Here is a 20,989-nt window from a genome sequence, read left to right on the forward strand (position 1 = left end):
GAAGTGATCATTTACTACATCTGGATCAGGAAACTTGCCTTCAATACCAACATGCGAGTTATCCGATATCCCCAAAGACCTAAGTTCCCTCCACTGATTTTTACTCGAAGTATTCATTGCAACATGCCGAAAATATTCACGCTTCTTTTGCGTTATTGTTCTGTTCACCGCATTCCTCAAACGTTTATACTCGTTCCACGACTCTTCCGTCCTGACTCTCCTATACGTGCCCCACGCCCTATCCCTACTCCTCATCATCCCTCCAATCTCGTCAGTCAACCACGGCGCGCGCCTCTTCGAAATTCGAATCGTTCTCAAAGGAAAATGTTTATGAAACAATTCTGACAAAGTCTTCGAAAAAAGATCAACCTTCGCATCTACATCGTCAGTATAAAGTATTCTCCATAGATCAGAATTAATCAAATCATCGAACAATAATTGTTCGTTAAAATATCGAACATCCCTTATCTGGAAAGTACGCGGCTCAACTCGAGGCTTCACAACCCCCAACCTACAACCGATGCACAAATGAAAAGAAAAATCTGAAGGACAAGTAAAAGTGGAATCAATGGCAGCCCCATCACTGCACAGAATGACGTCAATAAGAGTTTTAGAGGAAGCTGTTATATGAGTGGGTTCCCGAATTAGTTGTTTGATACCTATGGAAGAAAGCATAGTGCTGAAATACTTCACAGAAGGTGAATTTTTCTCAAGGAAATTAATGTTCATATCACCAACACAGATAACAATTGGACAAAGTAATAAACAGTAATTTAAACTAATCTCAAGGGCATCAACAAAAGACCTGTATGGTATTTGTGGCGGATTGTATACAACACCGACAATAAAATATTTACCCTTATGCCTAATTTTTATGAATAGTTGTTCAACATTAGAAGTATTGGGCACATCAATAATTTCGAACTGAAGTTTACTATTTATATACATCAAAACCCCACCACCCCTAGCCCCTGTATTTCTGTCTCGTCTAACTACATCATAATTGGATAACCTTAAATTACAAGAATCTACAGAACTATTCAACCATGTCTCCGAAAGGCCTAAAACATCAAATTTATTCTGCTCGTTGAAAAGTTTTAATTCGCCCAATTTAGGCAGTAAAGACTGCACATTCACATGACCCAAAGTAAACATAATCCCACAAATTCGCTAAAAAGCAATAGGTGCTCTAAGATACGGCCCGAGAAACAAACTAAAAAAATAAAATACAGAAACAAATCAAACACCAGGAATAAGTTTTTCAATATTCGATCCAGACCTGATGAAAACTGCGCCACTGGAGGTCCACACATTGTTGAAACCATATCTTTCCGAAGATTCCCGGACTAATTTCGATCTTAAATGGGTCAGGTCCTCTTTCATTACAATTCGTGTTCCCTTCAAAAACTTCTTTCTTCCATAAACGACATTTTTGAAATTAACGTCCCTGAAAGTAACGACGATATGTCGAGATTTTTCTTTATCCTTTCTTCCAATTCGGTAAGCACTGGTAATCTCATCAACAGTCGAAATATTTAATTTATCAGTGAAAATATTCTTGACCTGGGTCAACACATCCTCATGTTGTGTTTCCTTAACACCGATAAGACGTATGTTGTTATTTTTCAACTTCTGTTCGAGAACGTCGACTTTTTTTTCCATTTCCTCTCGGAATGTATCATCACAAATATTATTCGCCTTTCCAGCACTGGTTTTCAGTAGTTCGATTTCAGCCTCCAAAGTTATTATTTTGGTCTCGAAAGCATTGAATTTCTCTGCGAAACATCTTGATATCGAGTTAATTATGGCATTAGATATCTCCTTTACTACATTGTCAGACTTCAGAGCCTCAAGCAGCGATTTCTCGAATTCGGTTTTTTGCCTGGTCGACATCACGTGAAATTATTTGAACTATTTATGATTATTATTCGACACTATAAAATATTTATTATTACGGTGCTATCACAGAAGAATTGATGTTCCAAGACGTATCAGTCAGAGCACATTCAAGCGCGTCTTAACACACCAGCGATCATGTGTTTCTTCGTTCTAGTTACAAAAACTTGGGAAAATTATTTCATGGCCAACCGACTGCTAAAATAAATCTGAATGAAGTATAGATATTCCTATAAACTTATCACTCATACAGTGAAACGGATATCGATCTCTAATAAATTGTTGAAGCCTAGCATAATGAGCTTATTCAGCTTCTTCTCAGTTTTTTACTACCCTTACGAAAAGTAAACTAAACTTATTTGGGCTTGTGGCGCTTATACATATTACCAATTTCATGTTTTAGGTTACGGAATTCGTATGTGAATTTATAATTCACATGCACTTTACCGTGACGAATCTATTTATACTCCATTCACATTTATTTTAGCAGTCGGTTGGCCATGGAAACTAGACACATTTCACACTGTATAGTACGAAAATATGGAATTATGAAGCTTGTCAAAACATTGTTGGGTTTTAAATCAACACTATGTTGCCCGTTCTACGTGGAAGTTTCTATTATAACGTATTTTATCACAATGTCGAATCTCTGCGGAAAATATGTGACGAACATAATTGAAGTTTATACAAACTGATTGAAGGCATACCAAATCCAGTTATTTGCATGGAAAATACAAGAGTTCAGTATAATATCATAATATGCACTAGCTTGAGGAGAGTTAATATTCGTTATCTTCTTTGGCTAAAGTTTGAATACGGTACATCAGTTGTAGATTTTGAAAATATTAACCCGAAGATGAAATGCATATGATGCAGTGGTTGGGAATGGGTATCTCCCGAAGGAATTAACAGATAATTGCAAGAATGTTAAATTCTCCAACAAAAATCATCATGCCTCAATACAGGGTCTTTCACGAGGAACCTCACCCATATTTATACGGGAAACTACTGAACGTGTTTTCATGAAATTCAGCACTTATAAGTATTTCACGATGCTGATGAAATCTAAAATATTTTCAAGGCATGAGCACCTCCGGTTTTTCCGGAAATGACGTCAACTTCCGTTTTTCAAATTAGAACACAATTTTTTTATTGCAGAAATAGATTCCTTAGAAAATTTCGAGTTATTTTGATGTAACATTTTTCAGTTTTGGTTAGATAATTCTCTCTGAGCGGGAAAATTCGAAAAAAAAATCGAAATTAGAGCTCCGCTGAAACAAGAATAACTTCGAGGTTTTTGGATGGAAAATTTTCATTTTTGGGATTTTTCAAGGTGTAAGATTGATGTATCCACTTTAAAAATCGAAATCGCGATTCATGATACAGGGGGTGAAAAAATCGCTTTCAAAGTTAGGGATGACAAAATCGTGAAAAATCAATTTTTTCAAATTAGAACCCCATTTTTTTATGGCAGATATTAAATGTACGTTAAAAAATAATGTGAGTGTATGCATCACACCCTTGCCCTAAAATGGATATTTTCTGAGTTATTCACAAAAAACTGTTTTTCGTCTTGAATTTTCAGCTATTTCTTTTCCCTTCACGCCAAAAAGATGAAATTTTCAGGAACTGTTATTTGAACCATGCTGTAGATTTTTCACCCCTTCTTGAAACCGACTTCAAGTTACTATTAGGAGAACCATGGCAAACTCTCGCAGTTATAACTAGAGAAGATGCTCAAAGTTTTGACCGTTAATTTCTAGACATTTATTTATACGTCTCAGGAATGCTTCGTGCGTTGCTCTTCTTATTTCATCGGGAGGAAGAGATCTGCAAAAGTGTTTAAAAACCAAATTGAGTTTCAAAACTATGAATCTAAAAATCTAAACAAACCTGAACGCATTTCTGACTCATTCTATGCAGTCCTCTTTATCAGTCAGGGGAGTTGAGTAGACAATATTTTTTATCCTACTCCAAACATTATAGTCTAAAGGAGTTAAATCGGGAGAACGTGGTGGCCAAAGATGTGGACCATTGTTCGCAACCATCGATCTTCAAATAGCCTGTAGAGGATATTTGACACATTGAGTGAATTGTGTGGAGGCGCGCCATCTTGTTGATACCATAAGTCATTATGGTTCTGTACTAGCGGCTCAATTATTTGAGTCAATATGTCAGAATATCTATCTCCTAAGGAAGAACATTCTTTAAATAATGCAAACATGTGTAGTGTTCTATCTTACCAGTTAAAGTCCCATCATAAATGTGAACATCGAGAATTCCATTATTTTTGATGGCGCAAAAAACATTGAAACTCCAGGTCTCTTGAAAGTTCCATTGTCTGAAGTGGTGGTTGTTCTCTTCATCCCAATAATGACTGTTATGCCTATTGAAAGAACCATTCTTTGTGAATTTAGATTCATCTGTCCAAATTATACAGTCCAAAAAGTTTTCATTCTCTTGAAATCGAATCATCATAGCTTCGCAAAACTCTGTTCTCCTGACGAAATCAGTTTCCTTCAAATGCTGTACCCTATTGAATTTATATGGGTGCATTTTATGTTTTTTTAATATTCTCCAAACACTCGATTGAGATAATCCCAGATCAATCTCGGCATCTTTGAGAGAATTTTGAAGATTCACACGAAAATATGCAAGAACTGTAATTTCGTTGTTCTCATCTTCTACTACACTTTTTTCTCTGTGTATAGTTTTCTTAACGAAAGATCCGACATTTCTCAAGTTTGTCATGGTTCTGTTAATGGTATCTCTCGTTGGTCTGGGTCGGTCAGGAAACCTCTCATTGAACAGTCGAATCATTCTATCTACAACTTTATTACATTCTCCATGAAGTAGAATGAGATTTAAATAATCTTCATTGTAAAATTAGGCATAGTGATCGATTTAATAACTTAATACGAATTATCACCAAATTTATAGTAAACACAAAATGCTACTGAATAAAGAGGAATTTGGCAGATGTAATTAATGATATCTATCATTAAAAAAAAAGAATGTAAAACATGATAAGTTTCTGCATATGGTTCATAAGGAATTATTTATTTATCACTGGAGAGAAAACCGATGGCCGATTAGTTGAAATAAAGAGGTTTCCGATACAAATTCGAACCAAAATTCGCCATCTATTTAGGAACAACCTGTAACTTTTTTCTCTTGCATATTAGGGTAGTAAAATCTAAAACATGGTTTAAGTAACAGTTCCTGAAAATTTCATCTTTTTGGCGTGAAGGGAAAAGAAATAGCTGAAAATTCAAGACGAAAAACAGTTTTTTAAGAATAACTCAGAAAATATCCACTTTAGGGCAAGGGTGTGATGCATACACTAACATTATTTTCTAACGTAGATTCAATATCTGCCCAAAAAAAATGGGGTTCTAATTTGAAAAAATTGATTTTTCACGATTTTGTCATCCCTAACTTTGAAAGCGATTTTTTCACCCCCTGTATCATGAATCGCGATTTCGATTTTTAAAGTGGATACATCAATCTTACATCTTGAAAAATCCCAAAAATGAAAATTTTCCATCCAAAAACCTCGAAGTTATTCTTGTTTCAGCGGAGCTCTATTTTCGATTTTTTTTTCGAATTTTCCCGCTCAGAGAGAATTTTCCAACCAAAACTGAAAAATGTTACATCAAAATAACTTGAAATTTTCTAAGGAATCTATTTCATCAGCATCGTGAAATACTTATAAGTGCTGAATTTCATGAAAATACGTTCAGTAGTTTCCCGTATAAATGAAGTATAGAAAAATCAATTTTCGGGAACTTATTCTACGATGACATTCATCGAAAATCCTGTAGTAAACTTTTTGCATTAATTCACTCAAACATAAAATTCTCAAATGCCACCACTTTTTTGGGTCTTCCAATAGAAGGAAATTCTTTGTCATCCTCTTCATTCGCAATCTTTTTGATTGTGGAAATATTCAGCTGAAATATAAATCGTTTAGATTAAGATGAAACCTGATATAAATTCTCTTACATTTAATATGTTCGCTACCGTCTGACGTATTGTGGATTTTAGAATATCAGGGTATAACTATTTGAATGAGCGGATCTGAATTCTAAATAGTACTTCCTGAAACCATGTCTTTTTTTTCAATCACTTCCGGCATTTTTTTAATAACAATTGATATTAGTTGTGGCAACGGCGTTATGACATTAACGTCATTTCATGAGTGCCAACCTTACTACGTTCTAGTTACAAAAACTTGAGAAAATTATTTCATGGCCAACCGTCTGCTAAAATAAATCTGAATGGAGTATACATAAAAATTTGTGAAAATGAAAATATTCTTCTGTAAGTGTTCAAAAATATGACTTTTTGCCATGTGAAAATCACGTCACTTTCAAATAGGAATCATTTCACACATTCCCAAAAATCGACCGCCAGATGTGGGTGAATGCTTATTGCTTATCTATCCCAAGGGGCCTGTTCCGATATTGCTGGTTTTACTGGCCCGCAATCGAATAACAATAGAACTCGAACGACTCGGCCAATAGGCATCGTCTCTGAAATACTGACAGTACTGTTCAGGAATATCGGAACAGACGGAAGAACATATCGAGAGGTTTGAAAGTAGTTCGTCTGGTTTGCCTCTCTTCAATAATGGTTTTATCAATGCTTTTTTAAGATCAGGAAATTACCATATTTTAAGGGCATATTTAGTTAGGGGTTACACTACCTGTTCTGCTGAGTCTGAGATGAATTCTTCAGAATAGTAGTTTGTCTATTTACATTTGTCTCCGTGTGGTGACAAACTACAATTCTGAAGATTTTTAAGAATTCGTCTGATGAAGGAGTCTGATATAGTTTCACCAAAAAGTTTCAATTTTTCCTTCATTGTCAGGCAACAAGTTTTTTCATCTGATTTGCTCCTGACAAATTAGTGCAAGAATTTACGCAGGAGTTAATCGATTTCTTATTCCAATTTATTTAATTGATTTAGTTTCAGAGACTGGGAGTGAATACCCTAAAGAATTTCGGAAGATTATTTTCATGATTTCTTTTTCAGATATTTGGTGTAGGTCGAAGGTATAGCTGTCATTCCTCTTATATTCTAGATGCTAGGTATTTACTTTTTCTTTACTGATGAGTGATGAGTAATGGATGCATGGTTATTGAAGCCTCTTTTTTGGATTTCCTGGTATTTCAGCGTTTCGATCTGTATTTGGCCAACACCTGATTTCTTTACGTCAATTCAACGCGATTTTCTTATTATGTGCAAGCTCTGTGAAGCTCTCACTGCCAACGCAAATTTTGTGTCCAAAACTTTAGGGCCTTTCAAGGGATATGGAAAAAGAAGTCTTTCCCATGCATTTTCTTAGCAGCACCTTCAATTTGCTAAAACATTTTGTTGATGGTATAGATCGTTTGTTCAACGTACGTTTGTACCTACACACTTGTTCACCCATTTATTCCATTTGTTCGCCAACAGAACTAAAGTAAATCATTCCTGAAAAATGTTAGAAACTATGAAGTTGGCACTCCCAAATGCGAATTTCGAAACCAAAAATTCAGCGTTTGTCAACCCTTGTGTTTTCATTTGTTTAGGTGTGATCTGAGATATATGGAAAGGGAGATTTTCTCGTGCATTTTCTGAGCAGAAAACTGTTTTTGAGCTGAAGATTTATTCATCATCTATACTGAAAATTTATGTTATATAAAAGTGCCTACTTCTTAATTGGACTTCCGTTCAACTGCCTAAATATCCGTAACTCATATTTGTCACTGAATAATATCTAGACTTCTCAAGGGTAGGTACCATGTTTCATAGCATAGGCCCTTACTACGTATTACGTCTAAATCCGGTAACGGGTTGCAGCAATGAATGAATGAATGAATACCAGTATATCATCACCCCAAGAAAATAATCAGACTAATCAATGCTAAATTTTAGTTTTCCTTAACGTGTGAAGAAGTCAATTAAATAACCTATCTCCCAGTTTCCTTATTATTTCTTTTCTGTTCGGTACAGAAATTGGTTTTTATTTATAAAAGTAACGTTACAGCATCCATTTTTGTTTGGATGTTCGAATAGCGATATATTGATGATATTTTTTTTTGATACAGTTTAGAACCTTACTTTCAATACATCGTTTGTGCAACAATTTTTTGATGTGACGACTGTGGTGTTTTGTTAATAAACTGTGATGATGATGAATTCAGAAGCACATTACAGATAATTCAATATTTTTCCACAAAAGGATTTTGACATAGTGTTGAATTTATTGGGACAGAGGATACATACGGGTTAATGAAAACCAATTTTTATCAACATAATATATGTACACATTAGACTCACTATCACATTCGAAACTATACATTTCCACATCATTGAAAAATTCAAAATATAAATAAATAGTAACAAAAATATACTGTACGGGTAGTTCAACTCGATCACAATGCAAGTTTCTTCATTTATTCACTTGAGAGACTGTTTCAAACTGCTTTTTCTGTAGTTGCTGTCACTGTTTCGTTCGTCGTTTCCTCCGAAGAAGAATCTTCTTCGTTTTTATCTTTTCCTTTGCGTTCTTTTTTCATTTTCTCCTCCATTTCCATGAATTTGATTGCCAAGTATCTGATAAAATGATTGAGTAATGAAATTTATAGTTCGCATATGAATTGTAATATGTAGAAGTGAGAAATATAGAGGACGAAAAGAGAATGGATGTGGTTGTGGTAAAAATGAGGTTTAGGTATAATTTGTGTTACTCACTTATCAACCAATGGGCCACTATAGTCCTCCGGGAATTTGGGGACGAAAGGAAGGATGTATTTATACAGTCTTTCATTTAGAACATACAGTTGCGGTGTTGAGGAACATTTGACGTTGTACCACCAATCGCAAGTAAGCGCTACTTGACTGAAAATGGTTCCATTTGGACACAAGAAAGATGCTTGACCACCATTTAAGTCACAGTAATGCCAAACCTAAAAAATATTACACGGTTTTGTTGAATTATTAATTTTCATCATTTAACGTTTATGTGTTTGAGGAAGTGACTGAAGAGGAAAAACCTACTCCTTAAAAGGCGTTTGGACCGTTAGTGCCCCTTTAGCCGCAAAAAATTTGGTAGCGGCCAATGAAATGTATTTTTCGTTTTTTTTTTGGATAAGCTCAATTGTCCGATATCGCCAGCGTGTATCTTTCGTGTTCATCCCATGTTTTCTATAGGGCGTTGTCCCACCAAAGCTACACAACAGCGACGCTACAGCGACCCAATTTGAACGCGTTGAAATCGTGTCGCTGTTGCGTAGCTTTGGTGGGACAACACCCTTAGGCTTTGTATTTTATTTCACCTTAAAGAAAGAGGACTCCACTAAGGTCTACAAGAAATTGCAAACTTGCAAGGAGGACCTGACCTATTTTATGTTCTACGAGAAACCACATTGCAAACACCGTTGAAAATGTTTTCTTTTAGGTACCCACATAAAAGAGTCGAGTTGTGTGTAACGTTATACTCAACTGAATTTTGAATATTACGTGGTTCGTATATTATATATTTATTCAATGAAAACGGGTAGCAGAATTTATAAAGAGTAGAAGTAAGCATCTCCGTGATAAAAGACGGAAATAATGGGAATTCACTGGCATGTTAACATTTTCAAGTAAATGAAGATAGAATATAAAATAGTTTTAAACCATTTGCACAAACCTGGATTTGAAAAGAAGTTCGATAGTTTGGGTGCCACACCAATTTACCCAAAACTTACAACGGGTCGAATTTCAATCTGCGACGCCTTGGTCAAACGGAATGAATTCGATCTCTTTCTTGGACAAATGGTAACTTGGGGATGCGAAATAGGTGATATACGACAATACTGTCCGAAAATATCGCAGTCAAAGTGAGGTGAAGCAGCTCAAACGATGGCCAAAGCAGGACTTACGACCAGGAAAGTTCTACTCTCCAAAGTGGTAGTAGAAAAAAAAATTCTTATCAGTTGCTACCATATGGCCATATTCAATACTGAAATCAGACCACTAGTGTCAATGATTTGAACGTTTGAAGCTATCGATTGACCAGAAACGGTCCAAACTGGACAGCAAGAGATTTGTTTTTTTCTCTCAAGACTACGTCAGAGCACATTTTCCAGAAACTCCTGGTGCTTGGATAAGATGATTGATGTATCCACCATACAGTCCAGATACACAAAGCGATAAGAATGTTTTTCTTGCCTTGTGGAACTTCCTCAATGATAAGAAACTATCATCAAGAAAAGATTGTGAATATTTTTTACAAGATTTTTTCGCCAATAGGGACAAAGACAACCTCTTTTTTCTCGAATTTGGCAGCAGATACCACAAAACTACAAGAAACCATAAAATTTAATATAACGACAAAGCCTCTTTTTACATTTTTTCAAACTAACAGTGGCTACTCGTGCACGTCAGATAAGAATATGTAGAATTTGGCGATGATTGTTAATCAAGCTCACGTTTATTTGAGTGGTAGTTAGGGAGCCGACGATTCTTAATCGGGATTTACTCGAGCGTCGTGAAGACTTAGTGGATTTTGAAGATTATATGGTGGAAAGAAGAACAGGTTCTATGATGTATGCGCTTTCAGCAGTGGGGAAAGCGTCTGCAGGTTCGCAAAGATTTAAAAAAAATCGTCAGGTGTACATACTCGAGCGTGTCACATTAAGATACTGGTTATGCCCTACGGGTATATAATAAATTAATGTTAATCTGACAGTTTGTGTGGTGGGGCTTACCCTACGGAAGAGTTGAAAATAGCAAAAAAAATATTTTTAAAGCGTGTCAAATTTTTAGAAAATATGTTGATTGGACCCAAAGGAAGCTACTTTTCAAGAGATTGACAATTCCGACGTGACGCAAGGTCACCGTGATCCTTTGAAAATGTAAAAAAATCGTTACTTGTATACAAGTAACGATTATGTATACATACTCGAGCGTATCAGATTTTCATACAGATGGTTAATCTCGATGTTACAGACGTGTTAACCCATTAATCTGACAATAATCACGGGGGGTTTTCTTAATCTGACATTTTGAAGATGATGACAAGGCATTTTTTTTTTAATATCTGCCTTCCTGTACCTCTGATCCTTTCTGTATTCATGATGAAAGTTGTATGTAATAAAATGGTATACAACTTTTGTCTGAATCAATTTTACATACTCTTAACCGTTTTCGAGTTAGAGGGCGATAAGGGCGAGGAGCTTAACCACACATGCGAAAAGCCAAGGTCATCGTAGAAACCCAGTCTAATGTACATTTATCGCCATATATCTCAAAGACGTTCAGATGTAGAAAAAATTGTTTCAGGCAAAATTTGTAGAAAATGCTATGCTCTACAACTTTTATACTGAATGCGAAAAAAATTTGAAGCCCAGGATATTAGATAATTAAAAAAAAAACTGTTTTTTGTGATTTTTATGGCCAATTTTTATTGTTTCGGAATGCTGAAACTGTCATATGATATGTTTCCGTTATTTTTGAATCATTAGCTTCAAAATAAAAAAAGCTATCGCACTCGAGAATGTACATATGACTTTTCTTGCAAATTTGGCGCCCTCCCACACATTTTCGTGACGCATAAATTGTCAGATTAAGAGAAAATATACTTTTGAACATGTAATCAAACACATAAGATATTATACCTTAATCTGACACGCTCGAGTATGTACAATGATCGTTTTTTTACTATTCTGACAGGCTGTCCTAGACAATTCCCCCTATATACAGGTCTAATTTTTGGTAGAGGTACTCTACAGGGTCCAAGGTATCTCCTCTTATATTGATCTGACATGCTCGAATAAATCCAGAATTTCCTTCTTGGGCTCCCCAACTATATCAAACAAATCAAGAAAGGAGATAATTTATGTAACCTCAAAGAGTAGATGGCATAAGGAAGTACTGACAGATACAGGTCGAGTCAGCCCTGCCAGTTTTCATTGTGAATGTATTATTACATTTCGATTTAGACCATCATTGTTTCTTTTTTCACTTTTTATTTATTAATTAACATCTATTTCAGATTATTTTCCATAAATCAATTTTAAAATTATGCAGCCATTTTTTTGTTTTGCGAATCATTTGGCGCCCCTTTGTGAGTAGCGCCCAGCACATGATGCCTTCCCTTACCCCCTCCCTCGCTACGCCACTGCTCGCCAAGCAACACAACTCCCACCTGGATAGAAAATGTCTCGGAATTGATGGACTCAAATCGACAATATGGAAGGAAATAACTTTTCTGCAAATGGGCCAAAGTCTAGAAGAATAAATAATACCTGACAATTCGTATCTGGATCTCCGAAGAAACCTTTGTATCTTTGCGTTTTGCAATTGAAACTTGTCGGTGGAATCGATGAAAGAGCGGGATAGTCCTTCCCTGCAGTGCCTGGAGTACCACCTTCTTCTGTATCGGGATGTGAAATGACTTCCGGATCGAGGGGTGGTTGTATCACCTCGACTACATGTGGAGACTCAGGGGTGATCTCTTCACTACTGCTCGAATACTCTTCGTTTTCCTCTGCCACAACAATTGGTTTGAATGATGTCCGGTGTTTCTTTAAGGAATTCAGGATTTTCACCAGAGTTTTGATGCTGTTATCGATGTTATCAACTGTGAAAGTATGTGGTAAGGCATTTGCATCCTGCAATTTTTTCAATAAAACACTCAGAGATCTTGGATCTTCATGGGATAAGTGATTTTGCTCGATATAAATTCCTCCAGTAGATGTTGGAAGTGGAGTAGACGTTATCGGCCGAATCGGGTACTCGGGTTCATACTGGTAGTAATCAGGTTGAAATATTTGCGGTTTGGGAGGAGCTACAGTGGTGACCTCTTCGTATTTTGGGTAATTGAGGTACTTCTGAGCTACGTAGTTTTCTTCAACAACTGGTGCAGAATATGGTTTGAAGTTCTGCCGAGGTCTTGCTTGTACGTAAATGACAGGTTTAGAGTGGGGTTTATCCTTATTTTCGTCATAGTAAATTGGAGGTTTCTGGATAACTATTATTGGTTTTCGGTAGATGTTCTGTTTTTGCTTGGGTCTTTGGATGTATGTATTTTGCGGGATATCTATCACCACTTGCTTGGGAAAGTAAGGTTTTTGTATGTGTTTCAATTCGTTTCTATATGTAGAGACGGAAATTTCTGGATTCGGATGGTTCGTATATTCTTCACTACTTGAAGGTTGTGGAATATCAATGTTCGTAGGTGTATAGGTCTGCACCACAGTATTGCTATTGTGATACTTATAACTGGTAGGTTGTGGCAGTGGTCGCGACTTATATTTCAGAGGATTTTCGTAGTTTTCCACTTGAACTGGCTGACGAAGTTGTTGCTTGCTCTTCAGCTCGTATAATTTCCCGTAAATAGAGCTGAAATCTATTGGTGGTTTTTGGGTTTGTGGCGGGGATTGCAACCTTATATAATGAATTTTGATATTCTTCTGAGGGTTTCTTGGTACCATTGGAACGAAAGGTCCTGGTAAAGCATTTGTTTCCAAGAATGGCGTATAAATGTTCTTATCTTCCGGAAAGTAGTCATTTTGTGCGTCACTTCCAGGACTATTCTGAACGTAAACATGATATCTTCGGGGTTTACCAGCGTTAGGACTATAGTAAGTTTTATTTTGGGCTACATAGTAGTTGAGATATGGTAACAGCCTTTTATGTCTTTCGGGTTGGGATAGCGTATCACTTTCGGATGAATTGCTAAGCTTCGAAACAGGAGTTGTTTCTTCTTTAGAGGCAATAGTAACAGTTTCCTTGGGCTCACTGTTGATGGTTATAGAGATGCCGTACGCTGATGATATGACTGAAACAAAGTTTGTAAGTTAGTTTTATTGATCATTGATGAGATGATGATTAGTATTTTCGGTAGGATTAAATCGTGCAGTTCACATTTCTATCTTTTTCACTAGACATTTTTTTCGAGAATTCTGAATAAAATACACTGTTGAAAAATTCAAGTGAGAAGACAATTTGCACTAAAATAAAAAATTTTATATTGCTGGACATACCATGCTCAAAGTCATATGTTTGAGTATTAAGCATATATATTGCAGCAAAATATTTTCCTCATGACACTCAAGAGCTCAATAAATAAAATTACAAAAACTGGTTTCTTCTGGGTCTATGACTTTTTTGTGGACCGTAGATATATGCCTTATTGGGCTATTACGGCACATGTCCTATGCTATTGTGTAGTATCAATTGTGGATTAATTTCCACGAGTTCAACATGCATTTGGAAGCTTTCGAACTTGAACAATTTGTTTATTGGTTAAAGAAAGGTGTCATTCAACAGGAAGTTGCTAACCGTATTCGAGTTTCACCATCTATAGTAAGTAGAGAGCGGAATCGCTTTCGTTCTAGTGGAAGTGTTGCATATACTTATAGCTACACCCGTCGCATAACCCCTTCTTCACCGCATCCCGACTTCAATATAGAATATGAGGCGTAATTTGAGGTTAATTTAATCCGCCAGTACTCTGCGCGAAGGGAGAACTGGAAAACGCATAGATGGAGATCCTGGTTGTTCATGGATGAGTCCGATGTGCAAATGTTTGTGTGGCGAGAAGTGGGTCAACGATATAAAAGGAACATTACTTGACGAAAACAATTCTTTTCGGTTGTGGCTCAGTGTGCGTTTGGGGAAGCATTTGTTTAAGTGGGCGCATAGCTACATTTTTGTGCTAGAAATGGATAGATTTTTTGACGAGAACATGCTTTATTTGTTGGGCAGTATTTGATGAGAGATGAAAGAACGTATTTATTTTTGAATATGATTGATATTTCAGATAATTCATTATCTACTACCCTACGATTAGTGCACTTTAAAAACATCATTACTCCTGAGATCCATGTCAATGATATCAAAATACATAAAGGAATATAAAGTGAATTCAATAAGTGGAAACAATTCACCTTCCTAACCAATATTGAGTTGATAAAAATTACCATCAAATATCAATTCATTCTCGGCAACATTTATTGAAATACCGAAAATATGCATTTTATATGGGTTAGGTACTTACTACTCACTCTGTGTAAAATTTCTTTTATTCAAGATTTTTCAACTTTTCTCTACTCAACTGAACTGTGTAAGATCTATGAGAAGTGTTTCAAATGATTGAGAGCTCTCAGAATATTATAATTCCGAATGATTTTTTCGACATTCTTTCGAAAACGTGTCTTCAGCACCCATCAACTTGAAATCCAAGAACACCAAATTACAGGGTAAAAAACTGGTATAAAACTGGTACAAAACTTTGGCATAAAGAGGTAGATGTGCAGAGTTCTCCAAATAAAAACCGTATCATAATAATTGGGTCTACAAAACTTTGGATCGACGGTAGGTACAAAATTAGTCCAACACTGTCGTGAAGGAACTTTGTGTATTCCCTATATTGAACAAAATACCTTTGAAACCTTGATTCTGTTGTTGGGAGAAACGCAGATCATTTGGGTACAATACTATACTGCATTCACATTTATTTTAGCAGTCGGTTGGCCATGAATTAATTTTCTCAAGTTTTTGTAACTAGAACGAAGTAAGGTTGGCACTCATGAAATGTCGTTAACGTCATAACGCCGTTGCCACAACTAATATCAATTTTTATTACGAAAATGCCGAAAGTGATTGAAAAAGAGACAGGGTTTCAGGAAGTGCTTTTTAGAATTCAGGTCCGCTCATTCAAATAGTTATACCCCGATATTCTAAAATCCACAATACGTCAGACGGTAGCGAACATATTCATTGTAAGAGAATAGAGAATTTATATTATGTTTCATCTAAATCTAAGAGACTTATATTTCAGCTGAATATTTCCACAATCAGAAAGATTGTGAATGAAGAGGATGACAAAGAATTTCCTATTATTGGGAGACCCAAAAAAGTGGTGGCATTTGAGAATTTTATGTTTGAGTGAATTAATGCGAAGAGTTTACTACAGGATTTTCGATGAATATCGTCGTAGAATAAGTTACCGAAAATTGATTTTTCTATTTTTCATTTGACTTGTCCTATACATTGTAAATGTCTTAAGGTACCAATAAAAACCTAATTCATCAATTATTATCAATGCATTAAGATGAACAGCAACAAATACGCGCCAGTTGTCCTGCTTATTGTTTTATTCATGTGAAATTTTTGTTCAAAGGTGAAGTTCATCTTGATTGAAACATCCTTTAATTCTTTTTACTTATATTGATGCAAGATGATTTTTCTTGAAGAACTTAACATTCTTGTAATTATCTGTTCATTTTTTCGGGAGATACCCATTCCCAACCACTGCAACATATATATGCATTTCATTTTCGGTTTAATATTTTTGAAATCTACAACTGATGTAACGTATTCAAACTTTAGCCAAAGAAGATAACGAACATTAACTCTCCTCAAGCTAGTGCGTATTATGATATTATACTGATCTATTGCATTTTCCATGCAAATAACTGGATTAGTTTGTATAAACTTCAATTATATTCGTAACATATTGTCCGTAAAGATTCGACATTGTGATAAAATACGTAATAACAGAAACTTTTACGTAGAACGGGAAATATAGCGTTTATCTTGCCCACTTCGGGAATTGAAATCTCATTATTTCGAAGTCGTAGGGCCTGAAGCTGTTCTTATTTGAAACCTTGTTGAGACTACCTAACTTCATGGTACAACTTCTATTTGACGCTTATGTTTTGGTACAAATCTAGCACACAACCTTGACATGAACAAATGGCAGAATTCTACAACCCCCAAACAGAAGAACATCTTCTCGTTATTTTAATTAGCAGTGCAAAATTTTATCAACGGTACAATTTCGACTCAAAAGTAGGTAGTATAAAACTTCAAAAAAGTTGAAATCAAATTTGTGGGAGCTATGATTTGGACAAAGTTCACTCTTATGATATTTACTGCTATTCATTGAGGGAATGACATCACAGATTGTCGACTAGAATCTCAATAGTGACATATATTCCACCAGTCACGAAGGGTAGAGTAAAACGAGAAATGTTTTTTTTCCAACTGATAGATTTAAGTATTCAATGAGTTCGTGATTCGAGTTCTCACGACTACCAGTTAACTACTTTATCTTGAGAAATAATCTCACAGCATTAACCTTGCTATATAAATATACAATATAAGAGCTTTTTATTACAGTCCAAGTTTATATCGGGACTAACTTTGTTAACTTAATTTGAAAGGAACCGGCATTGCATCTGATATGAATTTCAACATACTTTATGTTATTTTGCGCCATCAGATTTGCTATCTCGAGAGTTTAGTTCGACAACAATATGTGACGAGAATATTTGGTTCGAATTGAGCCGAAACTTTTTAGGTAAATTATATCATATTCTGTCGTATCGACCATTATATTTTTTTAAGTACTGAAAGTATAGATAAGAATTTATCCAGCAGCTTTTAAGAAATTGATGTCTTACTTAGTTGAATTGACCAATGGTAGTTGCATCTGTACCGGAAGTAGCGAACTGCAGTAATTCAACGCATGCCGCATGCTTTTGAAAAGTATGTGTGATTTAGAGATTTGGATCGAATTCAACAACCACTTAAATAAATTTGAGGATCATAGGCTCTTAAGTCAAAAGTATTATTTTAACGATATTAATTTTTTCTCATCCTTTTCCAGTTACATGTCATGAAAAATCAATGGTAGAGAAGCTTTCAATATCTTATTATTGAAAGCAAAGATTATTCGCGAATCCAATTACCGATGAGGGCGCTGCTAACTTTGACGTTTGTCAGTACTGTTTTCGAGATTTGTACGGCATAACAGAATTTTTCTTGTAAATCAAGATATTTATCGGACTTATCGGAAGTGAATTTATTGATTTAGTTTCGTAAAGAAATATCAACATTCTTTGGAAATACTTCATTTGAAGGGGATGAATTGTGGAATAAAATCGAGCGATGATATTGGTGATCCACTGTACCTAGACACAAATTCCTATTATTTCAAAGATTCTTTCTTGAAGTAAACCTAGTTAATAATGTTGAGGTAGAATATGCTGAGTTTGTGAAGGAGGTAGAAACTAAACATCTTGATAAGTAAAGCGTTTATGTGGAAGTTTTAAAGTTTCTATGGAAAATATTTCCATATTCCTCATACTGAAATCTCAAGAGACATAAATATGATTCAGCTCACGGAACAACTACAGATCAGAAAAGGCATTCATTTGGAAGTATGAAAATTATGAAATTGTATTTCTAAATCGTCAATTGAATTTAGCAGAAAACTCTCGCAAAGAAAAATCGTTTAACCTAACTCCTGCCAGTTGAAAGCACTGGTATAAATACCTTTTCCAATATCTTTTCGGAATCAATATTTCTATTCAGAAACCCAGACAATAATCCCAATATAACTTCTTCAAATAATAATTGTAATACTTTGTTGGACAACGTGAGATGAGAGAAAACATAAGAAACAAAACTTGTTTTGACTTTGCAGTACTGACAAAGTAGTTTCGTAATTCACTCGGCAGAGGGCGTCTAGATTTTTGGATTCGCCAATAGAGTAGAAAGATAGGAAACGCACTCATATCGCTAGTCCTACAAACCGACTACATTTTGGCCAGTGAAAACACATTTGACAATGAGATGGCGCTGAAAACGTATTGTCAATACAGTAAAACTGTTTAATTACAGTTTTCTGTTTTATAATTGAGAGGCGCGAAATTCGAATTCTATTCCTTGTATTGAATTCCAATATTGACCTTGTTGAGACCAGAAAACAAACATCCTGAGCGACAAAACAAAAGGATGGTTTTGTTTTGTGACCAGGATGTTAGTTTTCATCTGAACATTGTTTGGAATCAAAAGTGGTATCAATGAAATACGCTGTTGGATGTGATAAATTTTTATTTGCAATCTATAAAAAATTTACAAAAATTTGAAATTATGAACAACGAATAGAGCTTTGACTAGGACACAAGAGTATCAGAAATTTATATAAACTAATATTCAATTTACCGTCATAGGATACACATTTCCGTTACTTACATATTATTTACAAAATTTTCAGAACCACAATTGAAAAAAACCTTACAGAGATATACAAGACCTGTATTCAAGCCCGTCAGTATAATTTCTTCATGCTTTCTTATGATTTTTTCATGGTATTGGCGAATCCAAAAATCTAGACGCCCTCTGCCGACTAAATTACGAAACTACTTTTTCAGTACTGCAAAGTCAAAACAAGTTTAGTTCCTTATGTTTTTTTCTTATCTCACGTTGTCCAACAAAGTATTATAATAATTATTTGGAGAAGTTATATTGGGATTATTGTCTGAGTTTCTGAATAGAAATATTGATTCCGAAAAAATATTGGAAAAGGTATTTATACCAGTGCTTTCAACTGGCAGGAGTTAGGTTAAACGATTTTACTTTGCGAGAGTTTTCTGCTAAATTCAATTCACGATTTAGGCGGATCGGCCACCGAATGCGAAGTTGAGCGAAGCTGAGAGTTTTCAATGCTAAATGATGAGTTAAGTCACTCGATTCGTAGCTTGTCGATTATATTAGTACTGAAAATGCTCAGCTTCGCGCAACTTCGCATTCGGTGGCCGATCCGCCTTAGAAATTTCATAATTTTCATTCTTCCAAATGAAAGCTTTTTCTCATCTGTAGAACTTGTTCCATGAGCTGAATCATATTTATGTCTCTTGAGATTTCAGTATGAGGAATACCTATATCATAACATGGAATTGAAATACTTCAAATAGAAACTTCACAACTCAGTATATGCTGCCTCAACATTATTAGCTAGGTTTAATTCAAGAAAGAATCTGTGAAATAATAGGATTTTGTGTCTAGGTACATTGGATCACTCGATTTTATTCCACAATTCATCCTTTTCAAATGAAATATTTCCAAAGAATGTTGATCTTTCTTTACGAAACTAAATCAATCATTTCACTTCCGATAAATATCTCGAAAAGAGTACTGACAAACGTAAAAGTTTGTTTTCATTTCGCAGCGCCCTCGACGGTAATTGGATTCGCGAATGGTCTCTTTATGACACAATATACAAATTGATTAATGAATGAACAAAACACTCACAGAAGGTTTCATAAAACTTTGACTTTCCAAACAACAAATTGACAGTCACCCGATTCCCAAATCAAAATCCATAATACTTTTGCATTTCTGAATATATTGAAGGCAATTGAGAATCTTTGAAAGGACGTATAAAAGTCATAATTTCCCCTAAATGGGCCCTTCATGCAAGGTATGCTTCCTGCATAGAAGAATTTACGTTGATGAAAAGTTCTCAATCGACTTGCAGTAAAATGCTCATTGCACATGGTGTAGTCAGTAGTGTTTGCAGGCCTTTACGCTCTGAAAATTTTATCCACTTCGTAGCACTGAAAATAAAAATCAATGAATGACCGAGTCACATATTACCAGTTTTAATACTTACATTCCCATTTTGCTTAGTAAAATTCGTCTTATTTGATTCACAGTTCTTCACCATGCAATAATTTTCGAACGATATTTTGAGGTTTTCGCCAAGAAATTAGACAAAATTTCAATAATCAGCAACTAGGAACGAGCTTGATAAACAAAAGGCGATACGAGAATCAAAACATTCAAAACCTCTTTGATCAAAATGGCCATCTGCCATCTCAAAATATTTGATATGTCCCTCGAATTAATATTTTAACCGGTCTTAGGGCCTTAAAAATACATTTGATACACAGATGGCGCTCATATCATTTTAGTTGCTTCGTTTCCTATCTTTCTACTCTACTCTACAGGCTGGTCCAGATCGTAACCAAGAAAGTTCAACCACGTATTCTACATCAAAAATAAGCCCTAGTTTGACATATAAACATATGTCGAGAAATGTTTCCTCTCCGGGATAGGGGGTGTTAAAATTATAGAAAAAAAAAATTGTTTTTTATCAATAACTTTCACACTGCTTGAAATATTTTTCTGAGCACTTTTTGCTGAATATTTTCACATGAAAAAATGATACGCCACTGGTTTTTGCGACAGTAAAAATTACTATTTAAATCTTTATTTAATTTGGAGCGAATTCGTTTTCTTGACTTTTTGCTGTACGAGACA

At 35.2% G+C, this 20,989-nt stretch overlaps 1 protein-coding gene across 1 annotated transcript in view; it reads right to left on the reverse strand.

The window, feature by feature from the left end:
* Positions 1-8,187: 8,187 nt before the first annotated feature.
* The window catches only part of LOC123319214, an 86,813-nt gene continuing 74,011 nt past the window's right edge, over positions 8,188-20,989 (reverse strand). Inside the window, exons 2-4 of the mRNA XM_044906079.1 lie at positions 12,178-13,712; positions 8,639-8,853; positions 8,188-8,500 (exon numbers count right to left, since the gene is read on the reverse strand). Coding sequence (XP_044762014.1) covers positions 8,362-8,500; positions 8,639-8,853; positions 12,178-13,712 — 1,889 coding nt within the window. The 3' untranslated portion in view covers positions 8,188-8,361. The remainder of the gene's footprint in view (positions 8,501-8,638; positions 8,854-12,177; positions 13,713-20,989) is intronic.

This window comes from Coccinella septempunctata, chromosome 8, assembly GCF_907165205.1.
Source record: "Coccinella septempunctata chromosome 8, icCocSept1.1, whole genome shotgun sequence".
NCBI classification, from domain to species: Eukaryota; Metazoa; Arthropoda; class Insecta; order Coleoptera; family Coccinellidae; genus Coccinella; species Coccinella septempunctata.